Here is a 14,635-nt window from a genome sequence, read left to right as displayed (position 1 = left end):
ACGAATTCGAATGCAACACATAATCTTACGAACGAACTTTCGGCAGAGCAAACGATAAGCCGAGAAGCTGTCTCCTGTTCAAAATTCTGTCCTGTAAATTGAATGTCTAGCGGCTTTTGAATGGCATAAAATTTTGGCAATATAATTTAGTAAATAAACGTACAAAAAGCTACTGCACCGGTGGTTGTGTTGTCGATTCGTACGCCCGAAATACTCGCCTCTTCAACAAACACTGGGACTACTAGGCGACTCCACCGTTGGAAGAGGCTCTATAAAACTCTACTTTTAATTTCCTCACAAGCGTTTAAACTGTTGCAAATCCTTAAAAACTTCAACAAGATACACAAATGTGTATTTTTAGCAATATTTAAATGTAAAAAGATGCTTTTTTTCGTTACACGAACACGTGGAGTGTTTAAATTTTTAAACGGAAAGAAATTTGTAGTTTTTTCACCGGGATGACATATTTGACATTGCACGACGAACCTGTCAACGACCGAAGATTCGTCTGCCGGGTTGGTGGCAACATACATGTAAATAAATAAAAGAAAAACAACACTCCGAAAATTGCAATTGCATTTCACTTGTAAAAGCTCGTGTTTCGTCCTTATAACCTGCATATTGAAGTAAGTTTTAATAAGTTAAGAGCCAAAATGCCGTTGTACGATACAATGCTGCAGGAAAAACCGGCCATCGTGCTGGAAATCGGTACCGCACTGACCAAGTAAGTATGGCAAGCATCCAAATGTATCTTTTTTCTCCACTGAAAGCATTAACAATTCTTCGCTTACACCCCACACTTCCAAAGATTGGGCTTTGCCGGCGAACCATATCCACGCAGCATCATACCATCGGAGGTGCTCGATCATGAGGCAAAAAATGCGGGCCTAACCACCCCGAACCGTAAGCTGTTCGATTACACCAGCGAGGTGGAGCTGTACGATTGGTTGATCGAGTTTTTAAAGACCGTTTTCTTCAAGTACGTGCTCGTCAGCCCAAAGGAACGCAAAATTGTGATCGTCGAGTCCGTGCTCTGTCCGACCATCATTAAGGAAAAGTTGGCTCGTGCACTGTTCTGCCACTTTGACGTGTCGTCAGTATTCTTCGTACCGACGCATCTGGTCGTGCTGGCCACACTAGCGGTCGAAACAGCCCTGGTGGTAGATATCGGGTACAAGGAAGCGGTTGTGGTGCCAGTATTCTGTGGCGTACAGGCACTATACGCAGCGGAAGCACAACCACTCGCAGCTGAAAGTGTGCACGCCGAAATCAGGAGACAGCTGTTGGAGAACGGTGTGGATGAGAAGCTGCTAACTGAAACGATAGTTGAGGACATTAAGATACGCACTTGCTTTGTAACAACAGCGGAAAGAGCGGCCAAATTTCGGCAACCGGATGATGCATCAATTAAACCCTGCCCGGATGTAGATTACCCAGCGAAAGGTGATGCGATGATTAAAGTAACCGGTCGACTGCGTGAAACTGCCTACGAGGTGATGTTCCCGGAAGACAACGATCGGCTCGGCCTACCGTACATCATCCTAAACGCAATCCTCAAGTGTCCACGTGATACACGCGTCCCACTAGCGAACAATCTCATCCTGATCGGTGGCTCAACGATGGTGCAAGGTTTAACGGCACGTTTGAAATCGGAACTGTTGAAACTGCTAAAATCGGACCTCTACAAAGATCGCCTCTTTTTGCAAACGTTTAAATTCCACAGCGCACCAGCCGAAGCCAACTTTACCGCGTGGCTCGGGGGGTCTATTTACGGTGCGACGGATCTCGTACTGACCAAATCCATCTCGCGGGAAGCGTACAGCAAGAATCAAACCATTCCTGATTTTACCAACTATGAGGAATCGCGCACTGCCCCGATGCGTGGCTGACGGCAGAAGAGCAAGGGTGGAGCGCGCGGTGCTGGTGGTGGAGTAGTTGTTAAGTGAGAAATATTTATATTTAATCTAATTATTCGGTCGTTTCTTATGCACTTTCGAGATGATGAATGCACTATGCTAATTGAATATAATAAATCGTAATAAAAAAAAACCGTACTCACACACTCATGTAAAATCGTGCAATGGTATTTAATTATTGAACTTTATTTAAATTTACCGCAAAGAAAATCAATCGTCTGCTCCTGGGAAGGCCACGGGAAATTTCAAAGTAAATCGATTGTAAATTGTAACATTGTAAATCGATGCTTAACTGAAACAAAATGTGAAAAAGTTATTTCAAAGCGAGAACATTTTACAAACATTCATGACATCCTGAGATCAGCCCGCGGCCTATAGGTTGTGCTCCGATTTCTTGAAGTAATATCATCATCCGGTTGCCAAGGACGATGTTTTGGCTGGATTGCTGCGAAACAGCAATTCCCGTGTTTGCCAATAATGCCTCTTATTCCTCAATTCCTCCAACAAAATACCTAAAAGAGCTAGAACAAAATCTATTCTACCCGGCTTTTATAATATTGATTTTAATTTCTTTCCTTTCTACATTATTATGCTTTCCTTATATTCTTGTTGTTCCTGTCACATAACCTCCAATAATATGCAATATCAGCTGAGAGCTGATGAGACACATTCCATTACACACACCCTCTTCATAGAAAAATTGTTCGGCTTCTTCTGAGACAGTACAACATTCAGGAGGTTTATAAAGCGTACTATAAAATACTCATAGCTCGATAGGAAGATGATCTCCAGATTAGAGCTCGATACCGGTAGCTCCATGTCCTGCTAGCAGCCGGCAGCGCTACCTTCTATCAACATCCGGCAGCTGCTCCACTCCACTACGCTCCACTACAGCAAAGCGATTTTTTTCTTTAATCTTCCGATAATGATTACATAAAATTGCATCACATCCCCGCTGTTGTATTAAGTTGCCACAAAATTGCGCTCCGTAATGTCACACGACAGAGAAAATTGTGTTTGTGTGGCTTTTATTTTAAATTTTGCATCTATTTTTAGCAACCCGTCCGGTGACGGTAACAACTGTGGTGGACGACATGAGAAACAACACAGTGCGCATTTGTTGTGTCCGAAAGACAAAGTTTAAGCTCAAAACACCTATTACATTACTATATTTTTGCGCAAAACAAAAAAAGGATTTCGGATGCACCGGAAACTCTTCTCTAAACCACAATTCCCACACACCCAACATATGCCCAATCAATTACAAGGAAATTACTGAAACGACAAACTCTGTTATCGATTACGTGTATTTTCGAGCGAATTTAAAACAACACCCACCGGCCGGCCCGCCCCAATGTTGCGGTTGTTGTTGTTGTGACGCACACATACACACACACACACATTTACCGAAAGAACCTATACCGGGTTGTATAAAAAAGGCTCTTCCGCGCTCGTCGATTGTTTCGTGTAGGACGTTGTTCTTCGATTCGTTTGTTGCTGGCTCTGGTGGTTTATGCTTACCTCCTTGTGTTTTACTCCTCTTTTTTAAACGATTATGACCTTCGAATGAGGTGACCCGCACAAAATCCGCTGCGATGGATGGTAGAGTTTTGGGAGGAGAGGTGCATTGCTGGCTTTCGCATCGGGGCAGCTCATTCCTACAAGACCCTTGGTTTGGTAGGGCAGTCCTGAATAAATACGCGCACGTTAGAAAGGAGCAGCAGCTGTGTTTCGGTCGGTGTTCACCGTCGTTGTTGGGTTGTTGTTGTTGTTTGATCCGCACGTGTTCGATTTTCACGGGAGTTCATCATAAAGCTGGTCAAAACATCATTCTCTTCTCTAAGTAAAATCTAACGGCTCGATCTCTGTCTCTTTCTCTAGCCGCTATAATATGCTTTTGTTTTTTCGACGAATGGCGAGTCTTGTTGGTGTTTTTTGCCGTTCGGAAAATTCGACAAAAATGGCAGCGCAACTTAGGCAGCTTCCTTAGCCAAACGTTCGGCCTTCTCGACGACCTCCTCGATTGGGCCTACCATATAGAAGGCGACTTCCGGCAGATGGTCCAGCTCACCGTTCAGAATCTTGGTGAAGCCCTTGATGGTTTCCTCGAGCGGTACCAGCTTACCGGCATGGCCAGTGAACACCTCAGCCACCTGGAAGGGTTGCGACAGGAAACGCTGGATCTTGCGGGCACGTGCCACAGTCAGCTTGTCCTCCTCGGACAACTCATCCATACCCAGGATGGCAATGATATCCTGCAGCGATTTGTAATCCTGCAGAATCTTCTGCACACCACGAGCAATGTTGTAGTGCTCCGCGCCGATAATGTTCGGGTCCATGATACGCGAGGTCGAATCGAGCGGATCCACAGCCGGATAGATGCCCAGCTCGGCGATGGCACGCGACAGCACAGTGGTGGCGTCCAAGTGAGCGAAGGTGGTGGCCGGAGCCGGATCGGTCAAATCGTCAGCCGGCACGTAGATGGCCTGTACCGACGTAATCGAACCCTTCTTCGTCGTGGTAATGCGCTCCTGCATGCTACCCATGTCCGTGGCCAACGTTGGCTGGTAACCGACAGCGGACGGGATACGACCCAGCAGGGCAGACACCTCCGAACCGGCCTGGGTGAAGCGGAAAATGTTGTCAATGAACAGCAGCACATCCTGTCCCTCCTGGTCACGGAAGTACTCGGCCACGGTCAGTCCGGTAAGGGCGACACGGGCACGGGCGCCGGGCGGCTCATTCATCTGACCGTACACCAGCGCGACCTTGGACGACTTGTCCTTCAGCGAGATGACACCACCCTCAATCATCTCATTGTACAGATCGTTACCCTCGCGGGTACGCTCACCGACACCGGCAAACACGGAGTAACCACCGTGCGCCTTCGCGACGTTGTTGATCAGCTCCATAATCAGTACAGTCTTGCCGACACCGGCACCACCAAACAGACCGATCTTACCACCCTTGGCGTACGGGGCCAGCAGATCCACCACCTTAATGCCCGTCACCAGAATCTCCTGCTCTACGCTCATCTCGATGAACTCGGGCGCTTCGGCGTGAATCGGGGCGGACAGGTTGGTGTCGATCGGACCACGCTCATCGATCGGTTCCCCGATCACGTTGATGATGCGTCCGAGCGTTTCCGCGCCGACCGGAATACGGATGGGCGAGCCAGTGTCGAGGACACGCTGGCCACGCACCAAACCTTCGGTACCGTCCATGGCAATCGTGCGCACGGTATTCTCACCCAGATGTTGCGCAACCTCCAGCACCAGTCGGGCGCTACGGCCCTGCACCTCCAGCGCGTTCAGAATCGGGGGCAGCTGCTCGTCAAACTGCACATCCACGACGGCACCGATGACGGCCACAACCTTGCCCTGTGCACCGGCGGCAGCCTTTGCCGCTGCCTTGGCCGCGTACGACCGGGCCATAATCTGGTCGGCCCGGATCGCCGCGGACATGAGCGTTTTCATCGAGGAAAACATCTCTTTGCTCGATGGTCACACACCCGGATTTCGTGTGATGTTTTTCTCGCTTTTCGCTGGTTCCGAAACGGGCCGGCTGGAAAAAAAAAAAAGGGGTGGAGAGAAACCGTTGAAAATTAGCACCGAAAAAACTCTGATTTAACCGCACACACACTCTCTGGTTATCTAACAAGATGGTGGCCGGGGCTGATGAGAGAAAAAAAAGGTGGTTATGTAAAACCTAACCTGCCTTTGGGAAGCGCGACGTACCTACTCGAAGAAAATTAAAAGAGAGAATAAGGCAAGAATTCGATTCAACCCCCGCTCGGTTTAAACGTCATCGACGAAGCGAGAGCCGATGTGAGACCCGAACGGTGCACGAAGTTTGAGTTTTGACGTTTGAAGTTGGAATATTATTGCAATTTCGAAAATGACGAAAGCGTTCAAATAACTGATTTTTGGGATTTGTTTTTTGACATGTTACATCAGTTATTCATATGATTTTAAGTAATTTCACTTTTACAATTCACAATACAATTTAATATCACCATAATTACCATTAATTCTAGTCATTCAATCAGGCCACGACCGTATTTTCGAACAAATGTTGCTGTACGTAGTTGTAAGTTTATGTAAAACCCTCTTTTTCGGTCTCATGGAGGCATGTAAAGTAGCATTACAGCGCTTTGTAGTGAAAATATACGAATAAGGAGGTTTTTATCGAGATTTAACCGCTAAAATTAGTTAAATTTCCTTTACAGCATTCAAATAGAATGTTTAAACATTTCTCCCAAACGTCATTTAAGAGGACAAAAAATACATGAAATAAGATCGCAAAATTGTAAACAAATCCGACATTCTTAAAGGACGAGCAGGTTTAAAATCATTATCCGCACGTGATTTACTCCAAAAACAATCGGCTGCAGTGATTTCTATACACCTCAAAAAGCGATGATTTTCACACGTTTATCACGAATCGTGCAAGCTGGAGGAAGTAAGTTAACCGCTCCGTTCAAATGTTACCAACCTCGAACGATCCCTGTGCCGAGGAATTTTAACCGGCCGGCTAGTAACATGAACGGAACAGCACTGTTTCAAATCTCGGACGATAGGATACAGAAGTATCTAGAACGGTTACGGCTGGAATATTACGCTCTGAAGGTACAGGAGCAACGCACCAGGAAGGATATTCAACGCATGCTGCTGCTTTCGAACGTGGTGGAGATGTACGAACAGCGTAAGATAATAGTGGACAATCTACACTCGCTCAAGGAACTGAAGGACGATAAGGACGATGAGATGGTGCAGCTGCTAAAGGAGGAACGTGAAGCGTACGGAAGTATTCTGATGCGGCTAGATAGCGAAATACTGAACGGTATTTTGTCGATGGATGATGAGGAAGATTATGGATCGCTTATAATGGAAGTTACGGCGGGTGTCGGTGGCCAGGAAGCGATGCTGTTTGCCCGCGAACTGTTCGACATGTACTGCGGGTACGTGGAGTACAAAGGATGGGAGGTGGAAATGCTCCAGACGGAAGATACGGACATCGGGGGCACGAGACATGCGACTACAATCATTACCGGACAGGATGCCTATCGCTACCTGAAGCATGAAGGAGGCGTTCATCGGGTGCAACGTATCCCGGCAACGGAGAAATCGGGTCGCATACATACTAGCACCGTCACAGTGTCCATCATACCCCGGCCGGATGATTTTCAGGTCGATCTGAAGGATAAAGACTTGAAGATAGAGACGAAACGTGCTAGCGGAGCTGGAGGACAGCACGTCAACACGACCGATAGTGCCGTGCGCATCGTGCACATCCCAACCGGAATAGCCGTTGAGTGTCAAACCGAACGATCGCAGCAGAAAAATCGAGAAATTGCTAAGGAAAAGCTGATCGCTAAGCTTACGCAAATCGAGCTGGAAGCACGTTTTAGCAGTACACAAGCGCTCAAAAAATCACAAGTCGGTCAAAGTTTGAGGAATGAGAAGATTCGCACGTACAACTACAACCAGGATCGCATTACGGACCACCGTATAGAGGGTGGAACCGCACACAATTTGAAGGGTTTTCTGGAAGGTGGCGAACAGCTAGATGAGCTGATTGAAAAACTACAACGGTCGCAACGCCAGAAGCAGCTTATGGAAATTATTAATCGAGAATGTTAGCTGTGGACTGTAACAATCTAGTCGCCTGGTGGAAGTAGAATGCAAATAAATCAATTAACCGTAGTGTCTACGACCAAAATAATACACGCTATTCTACGCTCGTTCCTCGTATTCTACGTTGTTGCTCCTCGTATTTGCATGAAATTTTCGTTGAGAATAAGGTTCAAATAGCAAGGTAAGTTTTACGCTTGTGTGTTGGTTTATTTACTAACATGGCCCCATCCGCCTGCCCGGCCCAGGTACGTAACATGCTCCCGAACCGTCCGATCGATAACGTTCTGTACCTCCCGGCATCCTTTCAGCGCCGTCTCAAGCACCTTCGGCAGATGATCTAGATGAAACCGTTGGGACATTTCCATGAAAGCAATTTTTCCACTGCTCGGCAACGATGCAACCGTTAGCGTAGGTCCACCACTCGTTTCCTCCAGATGGGACACATCCATCAGCGGCACATTGCCATTGGCGAGCGATGCCGTACAAGCACACACGTACTCCTTCAAACATATGCCCGCATCAACCAACGCCAGTGTGGCCGCATTCACCGATGCACAATAGTTCCCACCGTCTGCCTGCAGCACCTCAATATACACATCGATCTGTGACCGTGGGTAAAGCTCCATTTTGATCGATGCACTCAGCGCTTGCTTCAGGTGGATCGTCATTTCCTGTGATTTCCTATCGCCTCGGGGCCTTTTCTTCCGTTCGCCGGTAGAAAACGTTGCCATACTGTACTGGCAATTCACGATAACCTCCTCAAAGTTAGCCTTCTTCGAGGCAGCCTGATGGGGACCGTACACCGCAGCCAGGACCTTCGTGTTGCCCTGCTCGACGTATGCACTACCGTCCGGTTGGCTAAACACTCCCATTTTGCACTTTATTTGGCGCAGTTCGTTCGCTCGGCGTCCATCCAATCGAAGGCCCTGATCGGAGAGCAGTTCCATGGTGGTTCCAGGTGGTAAAGTTTTCAGTACGCCGCAAAGGAAAAACAGACCGGCTTTGTGCGAGCGGCAATTGCGAATTATTTATTTGTTTACATGCTTTTGACAGCACGCCCGCATGGGTAGGTGGCACAGTGGGCTAATGTCATTAAAATTTTTGGTAAAAGCATTTAAAAAGGTTTTTTTGAAAATTTTGTGGAATTTTCACAAAAAAACTCTATTTTATATATTTTCTCTAAAAATTTATTAGTGCAAATTAAGTACAGAAAATTCTTAAATTCTTTTCCAAACAGTACAGAATCCAAGAATCCGAAGATTCAGTTTTGCGTTCAAAAATTCAAAAAAACCGTTAACATAAGTGATAAAAAATTAGACTCTCGCTTCAGTGTATTTCTGTAATTTATTTGCTTGTAATCACCATTTTCTTTCACAATTAACACTAATAATATAAATCTAGTAACACATGTTTTTCATAAAATTTTCTGAATTTATTCCTCACACCATCCATCGATCAAGACGTGGCGAGTGTGAGCGACTTTTGGTCATGTATTCGCTAGCATCGATGCTAGCGCATTCGTGAGGGGTTTAGGTTTTGGGGGGGGGGAGGACATTGGCAATCGGGCGTTAATAAATAATTTCAAAATTTACATCTTCTATAGATCACTCTTCAGGCCTCTCATCAGGCAGCGCCATCCGTAGCCGTTCAGATTCACAAATGGCATCAACCATCCATCGTTTTGCTAGGAATCCTGACCATCATCATCATCACCGACAGCGTTGCTGATCACGTGATGTTACGATCACATCTAGTTGTTTCGCGCCCTCAGCACGTTCGACCGTGGGCTGAACACACCGACCTGTGCCGGCGAGCGATTCTCCTTGCCGGGGAACGGTGAAACGATCAGCTTCTTTGGCGTCTTTGGACTGGCCGTTGCTGATAGGTATTTCACCGAACCGTTCATCTTCTGGGGCGAATCGAAGGTGGAGAGCTGCTGCTGTAGCGTTTGGATTGTGTTTTCCTGCTTCTTGTTGAGCTCTTGCAATTTGGCAATTTTCTGCAAAAAAAAGGAAATAAAAGGGAAATAGAAAATCATAAGTAAGTATCGTTCGTAGTTTGAAAAAATTGTCTTGCTGTAGCTTACCGCTTTAAGCTGCTGCTGATCCTTATTGCATTCCAGGTTCTTCATCTTTTGCCGATTGTTTTGATTCTCCAGCAGTTCCGTATATTTATCCGACGTTTCTTTGGCAAATTCTTCCACAATGCGAAGCTTTTCTTCCGTTTCCTTTAGCTGGAATGAATAAAAGACACAAAAACGGTAATTTTTGCTATACGGATTGCATACTTCACACTGCAGTCAACCTACCTTATCGATAATTTCTGTCCCATTCGGATGCTCGGTGCTACCTTCGATAATCTCCTGAATCGTACCTAGAGGGTCCTTATCCGACATCCCATCCTGCTCCAGCTGGTTGATGATGTTTTCGATCAAAAAGTTCGGTACCAACCGTTCATCCTCTTCCATCTCGCTGTGATGACTGCTGCATATCTGCAACTCCGGCGATGGCTGTGGCACTCGGCTTTCGCCCTGATTGTACTTCTCGAACTGTTCACACCGAAACCGTATGGTCATGTTTTCCAGCTTGATATTTTTGTTCTCATTTTCCAGCTCGAAAATCTTCTTATCCTTCGTATCCAGCTCGATGCGTGCAAGTTCGATGCCGTTGGCGAACTCGTCCAACAGTGCCTTCAGATCCTGGATGTATGCTTCCCGCGCATCGTACTTCTTCTTCAACTCCTCGTACATCTCCAGATAGCGGCCCATGCTCTGCTCCATACGCTCGTTAAACAGTTTCCCAATCTGCGACACCGTCAGTATGGCGTCCTCTTCCGAGCTCATCAACTTCTCAAACACTTCGTTCTTTTCGCGCATTTCCTTCTCCAGCAAGCTGGACGAAGCATGCAGCGCACCAAGCACACGCTGATACTCAGTCACCTCCTCGCGCAGCTTATTGTTGGCCGTTTCAATCTCCGTCTTACTCCGCAAAACTTGCTCCAGCTCCGCCTTTAACAACTCCACATCTCCATCCGATTTCTTCAGTCGCTCCATCAAGATATTGACCGTGGAGCGAGTATTGTTCAGTGTCAGCTGATAGTTGTACTTTTCCGTCTTGAGCCGCGAACATTCAAGCGACATATCGCGCACTTCCGTCTCCAGCTCATCGCGAGACTTTGCACCCGGTTCCAACTCCACGTGCAGTCGACGCTCCAGCTCAGCGATCTTGTTCTCATTGTCCTTGATCACCTCGTTCGAAGCCTCCCAGAGTGTGCGCAGATCACGCTTCTCGAACTCACTCTGCATGATTTCCGTTTCGGCAATCTTCTGACACTTGTCCAGCTCCTTCTGCCAGTGCATCTTCTCACTGGCAAGTGCGGCCGAAATCGAACTCTGAATCGAAAGTTCCAGCGCCTTCACACGCTCCTCGTTCTGGATGTCCGCAATGCGGATCTTTTCCTCCGCCTGCTCACCGATCCGTTCGATCTCACGCTGATGCTCCTTCTCCAGCCGCTTAATCCGATCGGAATGTTCCTTCACCAGTTTCGACTTTTCCAGCACAAAGATCGACTCACACTCCTTGATCTTCATCTCGTTCAGCTCCGTCATGGTGGCGATCTGGGCCTCATGCTTTTTGCATACCGCGCTCAGCTCCTGGTTAAACTCGTTCCGAATATCGTTCCGCATGTCGTCCATCTCGAACTGACGCTCGTTAAGCTCCTCCTGCATACCCGCCACAATCGCACCCTTCTCCGCCAGCAGCGTCAGCAGACGGGCATTCTCCTGCCTCAGCTGATCAATCTCTCGGATCGTGTTACGACCCTCCTCCACGTACCGCAGCATATCCTCCTCGGCCTGTGCCTTCAGATACTTCACCTGCTCCTTCAGATCACGGCCCTCGATCACGAGCTCATTCAACCCGTCCTCCATCAGCTTGATCTCGTCCGTTTTCTTCTGCAGCTCCATATCGTGCGCCTCGAGGATCTCGCGCAGTGCAACCATCTCTTCGTTCAGGAAGTGATTCTCACCCTCGATCACATCGTAATCGTTCTGCAGCATCTTGTGCACCACGAGCAGCTCATCGTACCGGATCTCCAGCTCCGTCTTGGAGTCGTGCATGTCGCCCAGCTGACGTTCATAGTTTTGGTGCAGGTCGCGAATCTCCCGCTCGTACTCCTTCACCTTCTCCAGACATCCCTCCGCAATGTGCTGCAACAGTTCGTCCGCCTTGCTGATGCTGGTCAGCTCACGCTCCAGCAGCACAATCTGATTCTCCTTCTCCGCCAGCACGCTCATCCGCTCGAGTTCCGCACGCTGATGTTCGGCCCGCAGCTCGACCATCTTTGCCTTAAGCTGTTCATTTTCTTCCCGCGCCTTTCCCAGCGCTTCTTTGTTCACGTCGATCTTGTTGTAGAGCTGCACGATCGGTGGTACCTTGCTGGGCGCATCCGATGGCTTCTCCGCCGTTTCAAGCGTTGTTGCGAGGCGGTTCGCTTTCTCCTCCTTCGAGGAAGCTTTCTTGGGCGTTAGGTCGGAGATGTGCTTAAACTTAAGGCGACGCGGAAGCGACGGTGTCCGGAACAGGCTTAGGGCGCTTTTGGTCGTTTTGATCGACTCCGCATCCATACTGCCACCGATCTTGATTTTGTCCTCCTTTTTGGAGGACTTTTTGGGGAGTTCCTTCTCCTTCGGTTCAGCGAACGCTGAAGGAGATGAAACGGCTGCGAGGAAGAACAGGGGATCGAGAGAGAAAAAAAGGAAAAAAGAGGTTCTTAAGTTCGTTTTCTATTTTAAGGAACAACGACCAAATACGCCCTGGACATATCCCGCAACCATACATCCCAAAACACAGCAGGCATAACTACTTGGGTGTCCCCTGTTTCCTTCTTTAAAACCATCGTCTATAGCTCGTGCGCTCGTGTCCTTATCTTCAAGCCGCGTAACCGTCTGCCCGATGTTTGGACAGATGGTTTAATGTCACGCACCAGTAAGCAGGCACCTCTAACTGTCGACACTTGGTGGACGGGTTTTTGGGCTTAAATACAAATTGCAGCTTGCCTTTCGCTGCTGGAGGCGTTCGTCAAGACAAGAAAAAATTGTACAAAAAGAAAACCCCATAATGTCCGCATAGTTCCTGCCTATTGTATGCTACAGCAAAGGGCAAGGATTCGTCTCAGTGAAATTTAACTTACATTAAACTATCATAAGAAAGGCATCTCCGAGAGAAGAATAGAATTAAAAACGCAAAAAAAAATCTGAATAAAAAATCTGAAAAAGCAAAAAAAAACAATATTGTTACTGAAGAATATCTGGAGGGCTCGACATGTGACACTCCTTTCCTTCCACGGAAGGAGGATGATTAATTAAAAACTCATACTCAAGTCTTTCTCCTCGAACACAAAAGTTCGTCCACTCGGATCGGCAGGTCGTCTCCATTAATCATACGCATGAGAGCACACAGAGTGTGCGCGGCGTGACGGTGGCCTACTCGGCATGACCGAAAAGGTGTGCATTACCTTCTTTAAACTTGCTCGTTTGCTTACACAAACGGCGTTTTCTCAACAAAATTTGGAACCATCCAGGATGAAGAACACAAGCCATAAAAGGTGTGTCCCAAGGTACAAAAAAGGGTCTCCACCACATGTAGAGTACAATATAGAAAAGGGACAGCTTGTGCCGGAAATGGTTCCGAGGAATCTAATTGCTTATAATTACCTACGCAGCGCACGTGGTCCGTAAGAATCCGTTTCCGTTAACGGTCAAACAACATTATCTTGCTCTTGAAAGTTGAAACGAGGGCGCAATGTGTGTATTTTAATATGGGGGAGAATGATTTTTGTAACATATTTTATTGGATTGGCGTAAGATTGGACGAGATAAGAGGTAGATTGCACGTGCTTAGAAACAACTGGCCACACGCCGCGCGTGCGTGGAGTGTTTTAAATCAAACCACTTCCCGCACAACGCACCTGCGCCATATTTTGGGGTTTTTGAGAGTGTTAGGTTTATAATTCTAATTCTCCCCTTACTTCAGACAAAGATTTTGAACCCTCAGACAGGTGTTTCATAGTTCTATCGAGTTCCACGCACATTTAAACCAACCCCATCGTTCAAATGTGGTGCAATTTTTCGTTAAGCAGCCCACAAACAGTTAGAGAATTCCATTTTTATATTGCTGGCTCTTTGGGACCTTTGCCTTCAACAAACGATTCCCATAACGATCCGTACAAGACCAAGATCTAGAACGATTTTCGCGGGAAATTGCATCCAACCACTTTCTCACGACATGTATACGTTTTCCATCTATGAAGGACCCCTATCCAGCATGTCAGCATGCGTAATCAAGCAGAATTTCCTGCCTGCCGTAACCCAAGTTCTTCGGGAAACGGACTGTACGGACTCTTCTCATCGTCATTGTGACGGTTTCGGTTTAGCTAGGGGGAACTATGCATCAAAGGCAGCGTTGTTCCCCGTTGCCAAGGGGACGCATTTTTCTCACGCAATATCCAGCATACTGCGCAGGAAGTTTAAGCTATTGCTCACCTCGGACTACGGAGGGGAAAATAAAATGAATTTAAGAAAGGGACATCATGCAACTCCGAGGGACAACCATCGTATACCAACTTAAGAAAGCGATTTAGAATGAAAAACGATATTTACCTGGCACATCGTTGAATCTCTTCAGCTTCGCCTTCGAGAACGACATTTTCAACATTTATATAGAGTTTTTGGATATAACCACGAGGGAAAAATGAGTTGTGTAACAAAGGCAAACAAAAACAAACACGAGCGAAAACTTTGATGCGAAAAAAAAACAATAACGAAACGAAGTTTTTAAACACACAAAAAAAAACCGTTGGATGATACAGATCTCCCGGTGGTGGCAACCAAACTTAACAGTGGTTCCGAATGCTTTTGTACATAACGTGGGCGCGAAAGTGTCGGTGTCGGTCGTACACTATTGCTTTCTGGATAACATTTGTTGCAGTTTTTTAAAACTATTTTTAACGACTCTCTGTGATCTGGTTATCTGGTATCGTTTAATCTTGCTAACTTGCTCACGATTAAATCACATATTTCTGTGC

The 14,635-nt window shown here is 46.9% G+C and overlaps 5 protein-coding genes across 5 annotated transcripts; 2 read left to right on the top strand and 3 right to left on the bottom strand.

Annotated features, from left to right (window-relative positions):
- The first annotated feature begins 653 nt into the window (after nt 1-653).
- Nucleotides 654-1,905, top strand: LOC126568283 (actin-related protein 10). Its single transcript, XM_050224731.1, has 2 exons — nt 654-724; nt 809-1,905. The coding sequence occupies exons 1-2, from the start codon at nt 654-656 to the stop codon at nt 1,887-1,889; spliced, it is 1,152 nt and encodes a 383-aa protein (XP_050080688.1). The 3' UTR covers nt 1,890-1,905.
- Nucleotides 1,906-3,846: 1,941 nt separating this feature from the next.
- On the bottom strand, nt 3,847-5,471 carry LOC126568152 (ATP synthase subunit beta, mitochondrial). The gene has a single exon (XM_050224579.1). It carries the CDS (start codon nt 5,402-5,404, stop codon nt 3,890-3,892), a length of 1,515 nt encoding a protein of 504 aa, XP_050080536.1. The 5' UTR covers nt 5,405-5,471; the 3' UTR covers nt 3,847-3,889.
- An 863-nt stretch (nt 5,472-6,334) lies between these two features.
- On the top strand, nt 6,335-7,560 carry LOC126568249 (peptide chain release factor 1-like, mitochondrial). The gene has a single exon (XM_050224696.1). The coding sequence runs from the start codon at nt 6,335-6,337 to the stop codon at nt 7,556-7,558; it is 1,224 nt and encodes a 407-aa protein (XP_050080653.1). The 3' UTR covers nt 7,559-7,560.
- A 195-nt stretch (nt 7,561-7,755) lies between these two features.
- On the bottom strand, nt 7,756-8,509 carry LOC126568450 (exosome complex component RRP41). The gene has a single exon (XM_050224929.1). It carries the CDS (start codon nt 8,497-8,499, stop codon nt 7,759-7,761), a length of 741 nt encoding a protein of 246 aa, XP_050080886.1. The 5' UTR covers nt 8,500-8,509; the 3' UTR covers nt 7,756-7,758.
- Nucleotides 8,510-9,281: 772 nt separating this feature from the next.
- On the bottom strand, nt 9,282-14,298 carry LOC126567861 (interaptin). The gene is made up of 4 exons (XM_050224185.1): nt 14,211-14,298; nt 9,861-12,271; nt 9,639-9,785; nt 9,282-9,551 (listed from the first exon to the last, which is right to left on the bottom strand). Exons 1-4 carry the CDS (start codon nt 14,263-14,265, stop codon nt 9,303-9,305), a joined length of 2,862 nt encoding a protein of 953 aa, XP_050080142.1. The 5' UTR covers nt 14,266-14,298; the 3' UTR covers nt 9,282-9,302.
- Between the last annotated feature and the right edge of the window lie 337 nt (nt 14,299-14,635).

This window comes from Anopheles maculipalpis, chromosome 2RL, assembly GCF_943734695.1.
Source record: "Anopheles maculipalpis chromosome 2RL, idAnoMacuDA_375_x, whole genome shotgun sequence".
NCBI lineage: Eukaryota > Metazoa > Arthropoda > Insecta > Diptera > Culicidae > Anopheles > Anopheles maculipalpis.
Note: the sequence above shows the minus strand (reverse complement) of the source record. Positions and strands in the feature narration are given on the sequence as shown.